General features: G+C 42.7%; 1 protein-coding gene across 1 annotated transcript in view; it reads right to left on the bottom strand.

The window, feature by feature from the left end:
* Positions 1–3,075: 3,075 nt before the first annotated feature.
* The window catches only part of gphnb (gephyrin b), a gene marked incomplete at its 5' end in the record, with an annotated part of 91,958 nt that continues 75,921 nt past the window's right edge, over positions 3,076–19,112 (bottom strand). The window contains 14 exon segments of the mRNA XM_084559773.1: positions 3,076–3,675; positions 4,084–4,180; positions 5,595–5,698; positions 5,826–5,890; positions 6,327–6,400; positions 6,591–6,678; positions 6,818–6,939; positions 7,399–7,552; positions 7,715–7,773; positions 7,917–8,036; positions 8,505–8,560; positions 10,112–10,204; positions 13,552–13,689; positions 14,911–14,953. Of these exon segments, the coding sequence (XP_084415899.1) occupies positions 3,542–3,675; positions 4,084–4,180; positions 5,595–5,698; positions 5,826–5,890; positions 6,327–6,400; positions 6,591–6,678; positions 6,818–6,939; positions 7,399–7,552; positions 7,715–7,773; positions 7,917–8,036; positions 8,505–8,560; positions 10,112–10,204; positions 13,552–13,689; positions 14,911–14,953 (1,347 nt within the window). The 3' untranslated portion in view covers positions 3,076–3,541.

Below are 19,112 nucleotides of genomic sequence, written 5' to 3'. Positions count from 1 at the left end.
TTTTGTGCTTTTGACCTTTTTTCTCATCCACAACATTTCATTGCACTGTTAACCTTGTGTTAATCCTGCAAATGTTAAATAAACCCGAATCTGTGGAGTAAAAGTGTTAAACAGATTTACTCTGAGTCAAAGTACCTAAAACCAGTATTCAAGTAGACTACCTAAATAAATTCACTTATTTATTATTCAACATCGGTGATAAACCTTACTTAAGTATTAGTAAAAAAAATAAGAAGTCAAAATAGTAATACTATTACTGAATAACGGCCCCATTGTATTATCTGAATATTATTACAGATGCATTTACATTATTTTGTGTAGTTTGACTAAACACACAACACATCCCAAAGATCACAAGGTTGCCACATAGATTAAGATACCTATAGAAAACATGCATACACGTAACATTTCCATTGGGCCATTACGTGGAAATATTATAAACTCAAATATCATCAAATCTTCAGTGGATAGTTGGAAAATGATGTTTTGACAACCTTAAAGGATAGGTTAGGAGTTAAGTCCATCTTAAAAAGATCGGATGTGCCCGATCCTAATGTTAAGTGAAAACGGTGCTCTCCAGGCTCTTGCGTTTTCAGGATTAGTTGGTTTTAATGAATGGTTTCACCTCCTCCTTAATGTTTCTGCTCTGTACACGTGGACCTTCTGTTTCTGTGTGTTCAGGATGCTCACAGATTCCTGAAAACTGCCACGATAGCCAAGGCACAAGCATTACGTTAATAGTGAAGCTAGTAACCAACTATACTTCATGTAAGTGGAAATATATGTAGAGTAAAAAGTACTGGACATTTTTCCTCAAAAGTATAAAGTTTCATCCAACAGAAATGCTGTATGAAAGTAAGTCACATCTAGAAATACAAGTACTTATTTCTAGCAGTGGTGAGAAGATATACCAAGTACCAATAAAAAGTATTCACCACCTTGTGTATTATGCTTCATTGGCACCAAACACTTCACAGCACACAAACACACCATGAAGCATGGCGGTGGCAGCATCATGCTGTGGGGATGCTTCATGGTAGCAGACTTTTTGGACAGCTTCAAAGGGTAGAGGGTAAAATTAATGCAGAAAATTGAACTGAAATCCTAGAAGACAATATTATCCAGTCTGCAAGGGAACCACCACTTAGGAGATTTACAATGAAAACAATACACACGTGGTGAACAAGATGAATTTTCCGGGAGCGGCCGAATAGAGAATGTGTTGCTGAATCTGAATTGGGCTGCTCACGCCTGTTCTCTGAGTAGTTTTGCAAAGAAGAGTGGAATAAAACTGCAGCTTCCAAATGTGCAGGCCTGATTAAGAGCTGCCCACAGAGACTCAGGTGCAAAATCCCCATTTCCATTTCCAGCCTTTTCTCTATTACTTCTGGTAACATACAGTACATGAGACACATTTTGGGGCAGCCTTTAACTGATCAGATTTTTAATCAAAACAGTGTGAAGTAGTTGCTGCTATAAATAATCACACTTATTGCCCTTATTTTCTATAACCATCCACCCTTTTCATTCAGCACATTTTATACACATTCACATTGACGGATATAACTCAAGTTCTCGTCAGAGCTCTATTAATCATCAGCAGCTAATGGGATCTACTGTCATTTCACCCTCGCGGAGAAGAACAGAAACTGTCTAATCTCATGCTGCCTCGGTTATATCTCTACTAAAACCGGGAGCTGCCGTATTTTCTATTAGGTTAATCCTTTCTGACACTTCTGCGCTTAACCTCTTTTCCTCGTTAGGCTCCCTCCTGCCAGTTCCCGACACTTAAATACTTACCTTCCTGGAAAGAGAGACAGTTAAGATCCCCCACCCCCCCAAATGGGTGGCAGTGATTTGTTCCAATGCAGACGAAACTCTAAGTAACTTTATATACCGTTTCTAAGGGTCACAAGATAATTAATGGATGCTTTTATTGTGAAATACTGGACTCATGTTTCCCTTTGGGCTTTGAATATAAACCATCTGAGAAGTTTAATGAGGGAAAACAGTCTTTGTTGGAGCTGCTAACAAGTCAAAAACCTTTTTTTGTAAGACGTCACAAGCTAAAAGAATGGATGCCTCAATTTTTTGTCATCACCAGCAAGAAATTGTAGTTTTAATTTGACTCAAGAACTCAAAATTGTAGCCTCCAAATAAATTTGCGTGGTAAAAGTATCTCCATTTAGACAACGAGAAGTGTAATGCTGTATATTTAAGCGTCTCTATTAGTATTTAATGTAATAGTTACTGCATATAAAACCATCATTCATTTGAAAGCACCTACAAAACTTTAAGCACCAATAATGAAAATAACTGTCTTGTTCATTAGATATATTTTATTAAAAAAGGAAACCCAACAAGAACTTTTTTTTTTTTTTTTTACATAATGATCAAGGATTTTTATTATCTTAGTCTCTTTCATCAGTTTCATATCATTACAGAAAATGTTATAGTACAGCGTTGTTCAATGTCTCCTCATTGCTTAATAATTTCCTTAGGAGTGCTGGTCACATATATCTGTACAATATGGTTCTTATTTTTTTTTTCTGTACATTTTTTTGTGAAGTTGGTTAAAAAGGCTGTCAGCACTCAAAGAAGCTGTTTCTTTTCTTTCTTTATTATTATTATTTCTTTTTTTCCTCTTAAATAGTTGATCAAATAAAAGATTATTTGTCCCGGGTTCGCCTCGCCCAAGGTGGGGTTCGGGGCTGAGATTACGCCCGGTCACCGTGAATATAAGGAAGCTTCAGGGTCTGGGCCGACTGGGGTGCGTGTCCCCCTTCCCCACCTCCCCCTCCCGACACCGCCTCTTCCCTGCCCAGGCATTTGGCACTGCGCACATAAACAAGACTCACAAGATAAACAACAAGCAAAGCTCTTTGTGAAGCCATTATGATGCATACTAATGAGAGAAAAACAGAAGTGTCACCTTGATGGGCGCTCGAAAGAGGAAGTGGCATCGATGTGCCCTCCCCTCTTCCTCTTAGCTGAGCACCGTGGGAAATCTCGAGTCTTCCTCAATGTTTTCTTCATTTTTCAAAAAACAGATTCTTTTTTTTTTTTCCACTAAAGATGAGAAAATAATAATTTTCTTTTTTTGTCCTGGCAGGCACCTACAGCTGTCTATTAAAATGCTACTGCTATAGATAAGGTCTAGCATTGAACACACAAAGCAATTGCAATGAAAGGAACAAAGTTGCCTTAATATAATAATGATAATAAGAAGAATAATGATAATAATAATAAGAATAATCATAATAATATATTACAGAATAAATCTCTTTTTATAATTAGATTTTTTCATTAAAAGTTATATTTTCTTTGTTTGAAATACTATAATCTTTTTAAATTAATTTTTTTTTTCATATGTATCTAGGTTTGTGATCAAGATGTTGACTATACCTCAACGTTATCCAAATCAATAAAAACTAGCTGTGCCGTTGCATATTACAGAATAGTCAATGATATGTGGACATGCACCGTGAACCACCCATTCCCTCGCTATATGACGCCGTCTCTCCGTCCCCCTGTGACGACATCATAGCCGGCCGATGACCATGACGTCGACCACCTCGCCCTTGTGCAGCTCCACGTATTGCTCTGTTTTCGGAGGTAGCATCAGGAGCCCGTTGGCGCTGCGCATGCTCATCAGTCTGCTGCTCACCTGGTTCCCTGGGAGGGGAGGGGAGAGGGGGGCGAGACGGAGGGAGGGAAATGCTTTAGATCAGAGCTGAATGAGGGAACTGTCTGGGGTTTCAGGCTGATCCCTTAATAATATGTTAAAACATTCACAAAAAGTAAACACAAACACATTGACTCTGGTAGGGATTGAGGTATAGATTGTCGATTTGTGTAGTCACCTACAGGTGTAACATTGTAATATCTTTATTATTGTCTCAACTCTGATGAAGACAGTTTGAGGTGCATGAAAAAGGAATTGTGAGACAAATATCACTTCATTTATCTTATTTTGTTTGTTTTAATGACTTTTATATCAAAATCGTCTCAGTAAATATCCGTGTCTGCTGTTTTTTCTGTTAGGGAACGATGCGTTTAAGATGACCGCAGTCGTTTTTGTACCTGTGCTCTGTGCCCACGGCAGAGGCTCCTGGTGATGCCACGTCAAAATGCAGCGGTGGTATTCAGGGCGGGGGTCCAGCTTTACGTCACAAGACAACTAAAGAGATAAAACATACAAGTTCTCACAATAGGTGTCAACACACGGTCTTTGTCGGCGCAGGGAATCGTCTGGTTCGGTTTTCGGATAATTTCCGAAATTGTTTTCAGGATCTCACGGTGCAAACGAAACGCGGTTCACACACCTTCGTTAGAGACTAAAGTAACAAAAAGAGAAGCGGGGGCAACGTTGCGCTTTGGACTCCGTGACGTCGCATGTTCACGTTTCTTCAAGTCCGCCACAACTTGGGAGCTGGGTAGTAAACATTTCAACACATCCCAAACCTGGACTATCATTAAATATGAAAGAAGTATGAGTTAAGGTGCTATACTGGTGTATTCCATAAAGGGTAGAGTAACAAAATAATTTTTAGTTGAGTTCAGTTCACCTTTGCAAAGTTTGACTGGCGGAAACTCTGGTGAAGGCCAAACACGAAACGCGTTTCCTCGAGTACAGGGTCTCTGCCAAAACTCAAGCATTGGATTGTAAACATTTCCTCTGGCTCATTAATGCAGCTACAGCTAAAAAAAATAAAATAAAAATCTACAAATGGCAAAAATCCCAGATCTGGACTATCACCAGAATATAATAAACTTGCCGATCTTGCCACTCAAATTCTGCCAAATACAATTTTAAAACTCATATATATATTTTTTCTAATATGCAACAGGCAAAAAGAAATCAGTGGAAAGCTCTTCTAAGTTTTCTGGCACAGGTAAAGGTTTTTCCAGAATACTATTTGACCTGGGTCTGACGCCATCTGCTTAGGGAAATTATCTGGCTCCATCTGTGCGTTCAGGCCATCAGTCCCACCGCTAAGTGGCAGTAATGCATTCAAGTAGATTTCTAACTGCTTTATAACAGCAAATGATGTAGCGCTGCACTCTGGATAGCACCCATAATGGCAGGGGACCAGATCCCTTACTGGATGATGCTAGTTGGGGACATGAGCTGCGCCTGCTCAGCGTGCACGGTGTTATTATGGCTTCTCCTCTCTACCGTTATGAATATTCATGACCGAGGAGCAGGCCTTCAGGTCAGTGTGGGCCGTGATTGGTACCTCTGCCAAAAACATCGTGGTCATAAATATGTATCAAGCGGATGATGTAAATGGTGTAAAATCACAAGTTAAGATGCAATAGACTGCAATGATTCATACTGAAACTTTAGTGCAAACATAATTGTAGATATTCCCATGTTTTATATATATATTTCTTTCGGTTTGTTGCATCTGCGCTCAAATCTTCCCAGGCTAAAAACTTGTTATGTCGCAACGGCGAGTGTGACGATCTAACTCTTAGCCTCAGAGGAGACTTTAAAACAAGATGAACACTTTTTATACTTCAAAATGTGGAGAGCTTTGCGCAGGTCAGCCAGAAAGTCGGGAAGCCCTGGTTGCCCCTTTGCGTCCTACCCTCGCTTTGATGATGGTGGGTCTAGGGTCCAAAATGCCCTGCATCTTCCTCAAGGCAGGGATGACAAAAAGATTACAGGTGACCACAGCGGACACGGGGTTTCCTAGGGCAGACGGACGGACAGAGAGGGGGGGGGAGTGGGGAGATAAAAGCAGAGGGAGGAATATGTGAGCAACATCTCTGCGCAAGCAGTCGGGTGAATCGCTCTTTCTCTCAACTTCACACACTACCTGGGAGGGCAAAGATTAGTTTGCGAGCACCGTCCATGTCCAAGGTGGCAAATGTTGTTGGGAGACTGGAAAAGAAGAAACAGAACAGAATATGCAGCACACAATTCAACACGTCAAATAAAGCGTAATCGTATTTTAGTAGTGTAATTAAGAGCATGACTCGGAGGCATGCACATCCAGCTGCAGATGTTAGGACTCTTTCATATAGCTCATGTTTGGTCCCTGACATTGATGGATTGTGAGAAATATTTGTGATTCTGTAACTTGATCATATGTTTGAATGTAGTTTTGTCTGTAATTAGAGCAGCGACCTGTCATGGCCAAGAAGATTCTTAAACTCAGCGAGACGTTCCTGGTTGAATAACGGTCATTATTATGACAGTAGTATAATTTACATGTTGTCCAATGCCTCTCATTTTTAGATGACTGTATTTAACACAAATTATGTTCAACACAACGTGCAGTTTTGTGTGTAAGCATTTGATAACTTGCTGTTCTTACCCTGGTTTCATAAAAACACGACCAAAATGGATCTGAGCGTGAAGATCAATATCCAGCACCTGCTTTAGGTAGTCCTGAAATAACATTGGAGAGAAAAATAATTACAGACATGAGGATATAATGTAAATAACATCTGACTCCTATTAAAGATAGTTGGATAAAGAATCAGAATCAGTGTTTCCTGTTAAATAAACCCTGTCGTTCTCTGATCTGCCACAAGGTGTCAGTAAAACTCTGTGACCGGATCGTTTGCTGCCACTGTACCTTCTCTCCCATGGACACTCCTCCTGAGGTGATGATGACATCAGCACGGCTGATGCCTTCATTCAGAGCGTTGAGAAGGTCATCGGGGCTGCAGGGCACACAGTTGTTAAGCAGCAGAAATAACGGAGGCAAAAAGGAAAACAGAGCGTCAGCTTTGAAAAGATGTAAGTGTAGTAAGATGATGCAAAGCATGAGTGGCTAAAAGGGGGCTAGGTCTGAAGGCGTACTTGTCTCCCACGATGCCCAGATTGATAGTGGGGTAGCCGTGTTCCTGAATAGTGGCCAGCAATGTGGAGCGATTGCTGTCCCTGATCTTCCCAGGATGGAGGTCGTCCTCTGGGTTCAGCAGCTGTCAGAAGAAATAGAACGTCAGAAGAACTGGTGATGAAACTGGCAGCCATCTTTTAAGGCAGCCAAAGAAAGAGAAGAAGAACTAGATGATGAAGATGAAGAAATTGCAGATATTTAAAAATATCGGCACAGCCTTGAAAGCAAGTTGTTATGCACGGCGAGAATCTGCTGAGGACCTCCATGAAGGTTACACACCCCGCGTAACTGTTTAAACTGCATATCAGTCACACAGAAAACGTGCAGATGTGACTGCACTGTTTAAGAGAAACCACCAACACATTCTCCACAACTGAAAGATCAGCACGAAACAGCTGAATTCACATTCACAGCTGAACGTGCTTCTGGCGTCTGCCTGCAGCCAAAGCAGACAACGTAGATAGTGCATAAATATGAACGAGGTGTGTCGTCAGGAAAACTAGGCATGCCAAACCAAAGTAATAATTTTCTTATCTCTTACCTCGTTTCCTGTGGACATGACGGCCACCACGGGGAACTTCTGGACCTCCACCTCTGTGACCCCGACAGTGGCCAGGAGACCAATTTCAGATGGGCCCATATGGGTGCCCTTTGCCAGGACACACTCCCCACGCTTGATGTCATGACCGATGGGCCTATGGAGAGATGGATTTAAAACTAGAATAACTAGAATAATAAATATTTTAAGTTTAATTTTAAGAAGAGTAACTTGAATTGCATGCCTCTTAAAACCCAAAATACTGTCTTTTAGTATTCCATAAAGAGTGATTAGGCAAATAAAATAGAAGGTGACTAACCTGATGTCCTGCCCCGGGCGAGCTTGTACCAGGATTCGTACCTCTAGCTCCTCTGTGCCCTGAAAGACAAAACCAGCTCTCAGAACCATCTCAGTGAACAGATACTCCATCAGTGTAAAACGTATTTTGCATTGCGTTCATTTTCTTAGCGAGGAATCCTTACGGTGGCGGCTGTTTGTTTTGGAGAAAAATCCCCACTTACGTCTTCAGACTCGCGAAGGAGCTCGGTATCTTCCACCTGGACTACAGCGTCTGCCCCGCAGGGTATGGGGGCACCCGTTGTCACCCTCATCACCTGTCCGGGCATCACCGTGTGGGTGGGCTGCAGAAAGGAGAAACCGTGAGATGAAAACAGTGAAACGTGTTGGGAGTTTTGAAATGACACAGCTGAAGAAATTTAGATCCGAATACTTCTCAAAAAACATCTCATAAAACTTTGAGCCAAATGATTAAACAAACCCAATGCAGACCTTGCAAAGGATATAAGGACCTGTATGTGATCGGACACTGAGGCAGCCCATAAATCTCTTGTCTCAGGGATCTAACGTGTTAATAGTTTGGCAGCACTTTGACTTTCTAGCCCTGTTTTTGGTGCAAAGGGCTCTTCATCACCTGCCGAGGGAACACGCTGATGTACAGCTGCTCATGGCACGAGGTGAAGGACCAAATCCAAGCATTTTTTTTTCATATTCGTGTGTCAGAGTTATTGTGTATACGTGTGTGTGAAAGAGAGAGAGAGAGAGAGAGAGAGAGAGAGAGAAGAGGCATGTGTGTTAACGTGGGAACGTACCTGCTCTCCGGCTTGGGACTCCCCAATGATGAAGCGGTCGCCCGGGCCGTCAGCCGCTGGGGTGAAAAGAAGGATTTAAAAGCATTACACAAGATGTGTAAGAGTCATTTCATATTCAGAGGAGGCACAAAGGCAAGAAGGGAGTTTGTAGCTTTTATGAAACATCTCAAAAACAGACACACACTGTATTTTCAGTGCTGCAGATTCTACAGCTTCAGTCACTTGTCAAATTACGCCCTAAATCTCACCCGTACCAACCCTTTTTTGTTTTTTAGACGAAACACAGGGAACAAAGCTCACCTCATAATACACAAATGCCCTTCAAACTTTAAAAAATCCTTTAACTGATGGATTTAACTGGTTATTTAGTCTCTTTGTTTTTTGAACCCTTGAAAATCCCACTGAGGACATCAAACTCCTGCGCTATGGAAGTCCACAGATACACTCGGCACTAAAATGATCACGCACTTCCTGGTTCATTCCTGGTTCACGACGTCTTCTTATTAAGACCGACTACACTGCACTCACATCACATAAAGGCTGCAGCCTCCTCTCTTGCTGATAATAAGAACAAGAACTTGTGATCAATGCAACCTTTAGTTATCACCGGGCATCTGCACAAACTCAACACATGTAGCTCCTTAACTAAGGATAATTCATTAAGCTTCTTGGGGCCTTTGTGAATTCCAGCAGAGCTGCCGCCGAACACTAGCTTTTTGTCTACTTCCACAGTCTAGGCACAAAAATCTCTAAAACCTGCACATGTATGCTACAACTGATAACCCTAAGGACAGGTGCTTAAAATCCAAAGAGACCAGCGGTGCTCTGCTCGTCCATCTCTGTCCGTAAGAGCAGATGTTACAAACAAGAGTTTTTGAGCAGCCTGGAGGAAGCCAGCTGTCACCCTGCTCTCCAGGTTAACAGGGCCCCCTCAGTGCTCCCCTAGACATTGAATTACTGACTGTCCGACTCAGCCAACGACACCCAAATCTCACCTGGAAAAACCACAGCCCCATAAAAATAAAAACTCCTTGAAACCCATCTCTAAGGAATAAGGATAAAACCCTCGGCAGCGAAGGACGCAAAGCCTCAATCGTCTTCCGGTTCGCACAAGCAAAAGAACCCTCAACTCCGATGTCCTGCTCTTCACTAACTGGGACGGTCAGGTCATTTGAGTAATAAGAAAGACACAGTGGCCCGGTTAGTCCCTGAGCTGCACCAATGCTCTGCAGCTACATCCTAAGAAAACAGCAGGGTCTCTGCGGACAAGGCGTAGAGTTACATGTACACCTGTTTGAGGTTGAAGAAGCAGAAGCGCACAGCAGCTACTCATGAATCCATCACATCAGATTTGTGTTTGAAGCTTTGCTAATTCGCTATTCTATCTATTCTCTATCTGGATGTTGACCTGTTCCAGCCCTCAAGCATCTTGACACTATTTCCCTCGTCTTCCAGAACCCAAATATTAGTTTTCATCTTCAACATGAACCCTAAAAATCTATACTATTTCAGAAAAGGCGTCTCTGAGGACAGATTTGGGCTGGACAGAGGAGAACGAGACGAGAGGAGCACAGTGCACATCGCCCGTCATGATCTGTTGTACCTACCCCTCACAGCATAACCATCCTTGACAGAAGCAGGGAAGGGTGGCAGGTTGTCTTTGGCATAAACGTCCTGAGCCAGGACTCGACCCATCCCATCTGTGGGAGAAGAGGAAGAACATGGGCATGAGGAGAGGAGGAGGGGGAGGAGGAGGAGAAGCTGGGTGAAGGGTGGCGGAGGGAGAGAGCGACTGCTGGAGAGAGAAAGAGAGACAGAGGCAGAGAGGGTGAGGCAGTGGATCGGATTCGGATGAAGATGCAGGGAGACGTGTGCGCCGGAGGTGTGTGTGTGTGTGCGTGTGCGCATGTGAGTGTGCGCGCTTTAAAGCGAGACAGAGTGTGACACCACGCGTCAGGATCTCTCGGCATGACTCACCACCTGACCGGCACACATGGACGCACTCTCTCCCATTCTATTTCAGATTACGGATTCGCATGCAGAAATCGGAGGCTTGCGAAAGTGTCCCCTTCTGAATATCTTAACCCACGTCCAGCAGCCAGACAACTTAAAGAGCCTTTGTGGAGGAAGAACAGAGAGTTTTTCGTCGAGACAATGTCTCAGAGAGAGTGAGGGAAGGAAGGAAAGAAAGATAGAAAAAGTCAGAAGGAGAGTGGGCGGAGGAAAAAAGAAATCTTGGCACTAAAATACCTTAAGCTGCTGTGTGGCTATATATAGCATTTCTCTGAGCCTTTATGCCATGATCATGTGGGTGTTAATATGAAGATCTAAGCTTTGATATCAATGAGTTGAAGGGGGGGAAAGAAATGATGCACGCACACACGGAAGCCCACACACGTGCAGAAAGGCTCACTAGATGACAGCAATAACGAGCTTCTGTAAATAATGCATCTCAAATGTAGAAGCATGTGCTTCAGCCCAATCCTTACATCTTCTTGTGTTCTTTTTTTTTTAAAGTCAGTGGCAGTGTTTCATTCCAGTTATTCACAACTGCATCTCCTTCCTAGCTGCCGTTTAAACAGCTTGTTAAAACCACGCGCTGAAGCCGAGTTGTGAGTATTAATAGAACAGAGGCTGTCGCGGCACAATAGCTCGAGTTTTGATAAGGCGCTTTTCAAAACATCTCTTTTACCACGTCCAGGTTTTAAAAGGGTTTAATGATTAAAGCAAACCAAGCCGAACAACGCTACTACACAATCTGGTAAACATATCGATGGGAATTAAAGGAAAAGTTTGATATTCTGGAAAATGGACACACTTTCACACTCACAACTGGATTAGAAGATTCCTATCATTCTTTGTGCAGTACAGTGGATATGAAGCTTTACCCTGCAGATAGCAAGCTTAGCTTAGCATAAAAAAACATGGAAATTAGGGGAAAAGGAGCAAAAACATCTCGCATTTCTGCTAAAGCTAACGGTTAAGACGTTCTAAATAGTTTTCTTTAGTGTCAAATCTTTATGCTAAGCTAAGCCAAGCTGCTAATGGTTGTAGCCTCACATTTAACATACATCTAGGAGAGTGGATTAAAGCACAGCAAACTATTGCTTAAATTTTAAGAATTGAATTTCACATTTTTGTACTAAAAGAAATTACAATATATATAATTTATTTAACCACAAAAAGTCCAAAAATATGACAATTAATAAAAATTTTAATGGTCAGGAAATATGGCCATTAAAACAGTTACACGCACACCATGTGCATTAATGTAGCATACACACCCATCAACAAACGGTGACAGTATGCACCGCGAACACACACACTCACATATATGCAGGGGAGCGGCTCCAGCTGCTGTCTGTCTAAATATTTCATCTCTCAATTCCCCTCTTCCTCTCTTCCTCACCCCACTGTCCTCCTCCTCCTCCTCCTCCCAGCTGAGCCCTCGCAAATCCTGCAACTCAGCTCCCGCTCCGAGAACATGAAACATCACTTTGCACCTGGAAAAAGAAAGTGCTCCCTCTCCCATCATTGATCTACAAGGCATGTGCGCTGCAGGCCATCGTTGCCCCCCCCCCCGCCCCAAGTCCTTGCTACACTGCACTGTTTTCAGAGATGAATTGAAGAATGTGTGTTTTCCCCTCTGGCCCTCAGAGAAATTCGGTGTCACCCTCCGCTGGCACTTAAGCCACTCTGCCAGAAGGATGACAAGACCCTCTGGTACTAAACTATGTTTTTATCTCCGCGTGTCATTCAATACAAAATACTACAGCAATTAACATATTAAATCACAGGTGTCTACATAAGAATATGTAAAAAAAATATAAAACATAAACTAACGTGTGTTTGTTAAAATGTGGCATTAATAGGACTGAAAATAAAAGAATTACTGCAAATGCATTACATATGTTTTTTTTTTTCCCGCTAGGTGGCAGCAGAATTAAGCTAACAATTATTAAAATGATACTGGCTGGCTTTTGCTTTTATTTTATGTCATTTTTAGGCAAACAATGTGTGAAAATATATACATTTTACACAGCTATCCAAATTCTAGTTTCTGTCTTTGTCTCAACGGCACTGTTTGATGTCAAATATAAATGTCGTTTAGGAAAACATTAGTCTAACTCTACTTCTAAAACACTTACAAGGGTGTTGAGGCGTGTGCTAGCAGTTCTATTAACATACATCAAATAAAAACTCAAAACCTGACTAGTCATGCAAGTTGTCCCCACTCATCCAAGTGGCTTTTTCAGATCTGAACTGAGGAAGAGTTGCCTTTGTTTTAGTTTTGTTTGGGATATACCATGACCTGGATGACTAAGAATTTTCACAGACAGCCGTGATGATAATTTTTGCTTGTGTAGAAATTCTGAAAATACATTTCAGCTTAGTTGCGTTTGTGCTCTGTCAAGGAAACGCTGCAGCGGCCTCAGAGCTAAGGAATAAAGCTACAGTCACATGTGTGGGCAGAGGGCCGAAGGAGGCAAGTATCCCACTCTGCTCCACTAAATGTTCCTCAAGATCAAAACACAATAATATATTGATTTCAGGTGTACATTTTAAAGGCGAATGTCGACAAGAGTTTCCGAAAAGCAGAAACATGTTGTTGCCAAGAGATCTTTAAAGGCAGGAAGCTTTGTACACTGTGAGCCGCATGCATGCATATACTAAGAAGATCATTAGGAAAGCTTGGTTCGTATGTGTGCTCCAAGAGAATCTGAGTCTGTGTGACTGACATCGTGGCCTGCAGACAGAGACTGCTGAGTCAGTGAGGTGTCCAGTTGTGCAGAGACAGAGTTTAAACGCTGTCATGTGAACTCAGCAGGCGCACGCTACCGCATCGATCTGAAAGGCGCAACGCCTCAACATCCCAGTATCCTCAGGAGCTGATGTCAGCAGATGTAACGGTTGAGGCAAATTGAAGATGTCAAGGGGCAAAGCTGACAAAGTGGGGATGCGGAGGTGGGTGCATGTGAAGGAAGTTTGGTTAGATATGCGGGGAGTTTAAAGGGAAGCAAATGTGTGTCCTCCTCACCCTCCTCACCTCTGTAGTTGATGATCTCAGTGCCCAGGACGGCGGTCATCTCCAGCACAGTGATGAAGGCCTTGTCCATGGAGGTGAGGGGGAAAGGGGACATGCGGTGCCTCCGGGCCACCTTGGTGATGTCCACTGCACTGTGACCTGAGAAGACAATACAAACAGATGCCTCAAAATCAGATTATATTCTAAAAATAGACACAGCAGAATGGTATATTTAGCAAAAACTAATGCTCATGCTCTGGACACTAGAGTCTTCATTGGTAGATTTTGTTCATGGATTCTAGACCCTCAAATAATACGGATAGGATTAACAAGTGCACAAAGTATCATAAAGGGAAGACTAAGTCTTAACTTATACAAAGCTAAAACGTGCCAATTCAAATTTACAAACCACTGTTTTTCCCTGGGAGATGGTACAGTCCATGCATTTTTATTTTTATTTTTTTAACATTTTAATTCTTTTTTTAGACACGTTTAAATCTGAGAAGTAGACCGAAAGAAGAGGAGGGCGAGGAACTCTGCTGGGATTCAATCCCAGGACTGCAGGCGTCTGTGCGGCTCCAAAGGCAGGGAACACATGAACCACTCAACTATCTCTGGAGACAAAAACTGCATTTTAAGAATTTTCTTTTGGCCCAACAGGCACCCGAAAACTTTTAGAAAATCTACTGAGGAATTAATCTGCGCACGCTGGCTTTGCAGCAGCGGCAGCAGTAAAGGTCCGAATTCGTGTGAAATGAACAAACGCATAACATACAGTTATATAAATGAACACATGTCTTCACACTAATATCAGACAACTGGATTAACGTGATTTATTTTTTTTAATTTTTTCGTGTATACGCGCAATAACACTATTTGAATGCCGTGAAGAGGGATTGGCAAGAAAGTGTTTGTTTGCGGAAGCTGTGGAACGCATCTGGATGATAGAGGTGCTCGATAGCGGCCGCGTTGGTCTAATAATACCTCTCTAATAATTCCAAAGGTAAAAGGAACAAAGCAAGGTGTAACTAATGTGTAATCTGCTCTCTCTTTCCTCCTCTCTTTATCTCCCTCTTGCCTCTCTCTTCGCTCTGCCTCACAGCGAAGAATGGGCGCTGCGCTTTGATTTCCCTTGACCCAATTTCTCTCCTTTTAAACATACACTTACGCTTCCTCCACAGCATATTCTGATGCTTTAACACGAGGCTTAACAACCTCTGGCAAAACATCACATGCGCGCAGAGGCATGCGAACACAACACGGCAGCCACACACGGGCAAACATGCGTGCTCGCATTGTCACATCACATTTAAAATCTATTTACGCTTTCCCAGAGCTCAAACGGCGACATGCAGATGCAAAAGTAATGTTCGTACTCACTTGATCTTAGGATATTTTCTTTGCTGCTGCATCGTGACTGCACCTAGAGATGGAGAGAGTGATTGGGAGAGAAAGACAAAGGGCAAAAGGAAAGAGAGAGCAGAGGTAGTGGCAATTTGAGATAAACTAGGCTGCTCTTTTCACATGCTGGAGATGGCAAGCTGTTTATACGACAGTCAGAAGCAAGAGCTGTGTCACACTACACTGTGCACTTTGTCCTGCTGCCGGGAGATGGCTACATCCCCTGCATTACCATTATCATCGCTTACTGTACACCATCACATCACAGGTGACAGTCACACTGATATATGCACTGACATGTCACGCTATTAACAGATTAAAAGCACTTAAAAAGGATTATATATATATATACGGACAAAGGCAACAACATACAGAGTGACAATATCGTATCACAGGGTCATAACAGATGTATTTAACTGTGCTACGGTGTGACATCAAATGTAGTGGAGATGTAGTGCCGAGTATCAATAGTGGCTGTTCAGATGTGGCGCGGGATGGTTAGGATTTCTCTGGAAATCGCTGATGCTGCGTTGGTAGCTACGGCAAGGTGGGGAGGAGAGCAGAGTGGGTTAACACGGGGCCGAGCTTCCCAAAGACAACTTCAACTAACGGCCCGTGGCGTCGGTGGTAAAAGGATGAAAGAGAAAATTAAAAGAGATGCATCTTTTGAATTATTCCTCTACTATAATAGACCATTTTAAAGCGGACCAGGTGTGTTAATGGGGGCCGCATTCCACCGAGGGGAGCCTTTGTGCACGCTGCTCTACAGCCGCGGTTTACTCAGAGCCTTGGATGGAAGCGAGCCAAAGTTAATACACGCGATGAAGTCTAATAGGGAAATGAAAGAAACCAAGGTGTGGATGGTTAATAGTAATCTTGTGGAATCGTTTATCTTAATGACTGCATTTCCCACAAACCTCTTGCCAGAGCGGGGTAAGTGATAACTCCGGTTAAATGCAGCTGTGTTAGTTTAATAGAAATCTGGGCGCAGTGGCGGCCTTTAGGGGTTTGGGATGCTGGTTATAAAAGGCAGCATGCCTGTTTCACTTCTGTTCAAGTTTCCTGCCGTTGCTGCGCTGTCGGTTCTTTAATCAACGTATAAAACGATCAAAAAACACCTAGAAACCGATGGAAGTCTTCCATAAGATTTAATATTTTCTCATTTACGCTCATTTCCGGTGATCACCTCCTTTATTCTTTTGTGCAAACTTATGTAAGACAGTAGTATTCACCGCCAACACAGTTAAAATTTAAGGAATTTTTATTTTTATTTATCTCAATTTTCCCCCCGATGCTCAAAACTTTCCAAGCATCTATACGTTACAGCTCTGGCCTCAGTTTTTAACTTTCAAGAAGAGCGCCTTCATTTTGTTTTACGCTGCAAAACTGATCAGATCTTGCGCAAAATGAATGCATGAAACCCACTCCCGGTGCAGCATCCTGCCTCATCACGCCGTCATCGCAGCGTTTATGTAAAAACGAGCGAAGCACTGATGCTGCACCGCGCTTTAAAGCACTCCTCGTGGGGGGAAGATGTTGCGTTAGTACAGTGTGCTTTTGGGAAGCTCAGCCTTAGGGAATGATTAATAAGGGAAGGAGAATCAGAGGATGCAGTTTAATAGGCTACAGGTTTGGCACAGAATTAGAGCATCATCACTCTTTAAACCTCAAATATAGGCCCAGTTGGATAAACTGAGCGCACTGAAAGTAAATTTGAATAAATTTGCCAAATTTCTGCAGGATTTAGCTCTCCATTTGTTCTCTTGCCTGCTTGCTATCTTATAATTCACATGTGTCATATAACTGAGCCTAGTTTCTAACATCTGTGTACTCTAGCATGTCTTCCACTTGCTCCTACTATCTGTAACCCGTGCTATCTGTGGTTAACTTGGGTGTGGGGACCGTGTGGTGCATGGAGAACCAAAGCACCCATGGTGAAGGTGAAGGTCTCTCTACTCACCCACCCCCACCCCTTTCTCTCTCCTCCCCTCCCTCGCTGCCTAGGCTAGTACTGCGACACCACTGGGCACTAAACAGCCAAGGTGAGAGGGTGGGAGATGGGAGGTGGGGCTGAGCCGGTGTGGGTGGGTTGGGATGGTGGAAGAGGAGGGGATGGAGAGGCAGAGTGACAGAAAAAAGACAGATAGACAGGAGGTGGAAAGGATGTGGATCAGCATGACGTGTTCCCACAGCCCGGAAAGAAAGAAAGAAACAAACAAACAAAAACAGGAAGCACGGACTAGACAGACTTCACTAAACTACAGAGCCGAGACACAGCAGAAAAGAGAGAAAACAGGAAGAAAACAAGAAAAAAAACAATAAAGACCACTGGAGCGGCCTGATGGCATCTACTAAACAGACATCCAGCACACCAGACACAGCTACTGAAAGCAGAGCATGTTAACCGGAGAGACAGGAACAGAGATAGACAGGCAGATGGAGGAAGAGAGACGGACAGAGAAAAGCGAACGACAGGAGACAGAGAAGTGAGAGTGGGAGAATCCTAACAGAGACAAAGAGTGACGAGAGACAGACAGACAGACAGGCTGAGAACAGGAGACAACAGAGGAAGAGATAGAGAGATAGCTGGGCAAGCGAGGAGGAAGGGGGAGGACACAGAGCGGGGCATTTGTTTTGCGCGCTCCTCGGAGGAGGGTGAGGGAAGGGTAAAAAGGGAAAGGGGAGGGGGGGGGCGGGATAGTTACTCGAGAGCTGAAGGTCCTCCTGCGATCATCTTTAAGCCCCTCCAACCTACACTGGAGCTAGTGGAGATAAAGCATCGAATCACAGGCATCAGTGCATCTGTCCCGGCAACCACGACACCACAGACAAGACAAGACAAGACAGACAAGACAGACAGACGAAAGGACAAACAGACAGACAGACAGGCATCCACTACGACAAGCAACCCTAGCAAGAGTAGGGAGAGAAGCAGCAAGGAGAGATCTGAGACAGGAAGAAACAGAGAGAGCGTAAAAGAAATAGGGCTTTCAGGTGGCACATTAACAACTCAACTCTCTAAAAAATGCCAAACACTTGCAGGAAAAAATCCTTCCTAACTCATGCAGCTTTGAAAAATGTATTAACTTAAATGGTTTTGTCTTCAGCTCCTCAGTCTGGCTTGTTAAAGTTAAATTTTTTTTTTGTCTAAGCCTATAAAAATTCGATGGATTTATGTACGGCATGTCTCCATTTCAAATGGCTGCTCTACTGTGCATTAACCTTGAGGTGACAACAAATAAAAACACATCAAGATTACGTCATCTTCTTAAAAAAACTCTCTGGTTGGTTTTGTATCGGTTAACTCTAAATGTGACTATGGTTTACGCATACAAATATGCTATTTATAACTGCATTTAACCACAACGGTATTTACAAACTGGACCTTATTTCTGGCATAAAATACAATCTTTTACTCACCAATATAACTTTGGTGTCATTTGGAGTCGTTCGTCAGATATTTAGATCGGCGTATATCCATATAGTGAGAGTGAATGGGGCACCGAAACTAATTATCTGCCGCGAAACTCATTCATTTCACCAATATTTTGTTATGATACGCTAGTGCTATTCTCCGTCAGAGGTTATTAGGTCAATCTACAGACTCCGGATGATGATAACAGGTAACTCTGGACTCAACGGGGAATAGCACTAGCGTATCATAACAAAATATTGATGAAATGAACTTTGGCAGCAGACAATGCGTTATTTAGAGCCTGCGTTTCGGTGCCCCAATCACTCCCACTATATGAATATATGCGGATGTAAATATCTGATGAACGACTCCAATTACCAACAAAGTTATATGGGTGAGTAAAAGATTGTATTTTATGCCAGAAATAAGGTCCAGGTTGTAAAAAACAGTAGTTCCCCTTTAATTAGGGGTCCTTGATTAATTCAAGACTCCTCTACGTTATGTTATAGTCACAGATGTACAATGAGACACCAGATGATGCTCATTTATTCCAGAGAAAGTTTTTCACACAGCACTTAATGCTGTTAAGGTCACTGCACATGTGTACTAGTGTCTGTTTTCCTGAACCTAAACAGCTTTTACAATAAGCACAATAAGAAAACTAAATTTTATAGTGAGGCGTCCTGTCAACAATTTATGGCCACAGATATTTTTGTTGATGTTATCCACTGGGACAATTTTTGAAGCAAAGCTGACTCTGTATCAT

This window comes from Chelon labrosus, assembly GCF_963514085.1.
Source record: "Chelon labrosus genome assembly, chromosome: 14".
NCBI classification, from domain to species: Eukaryota; Metazoa; Chordata; class Actinopteri; order Mugiliformes; family Mugilidae; genus Chelon; species Chelon labrosus.
Note: the sequence above shows the minus strand (reverse complement) of the source record. Positions and strands in the feature narration are given on the sequence as shown.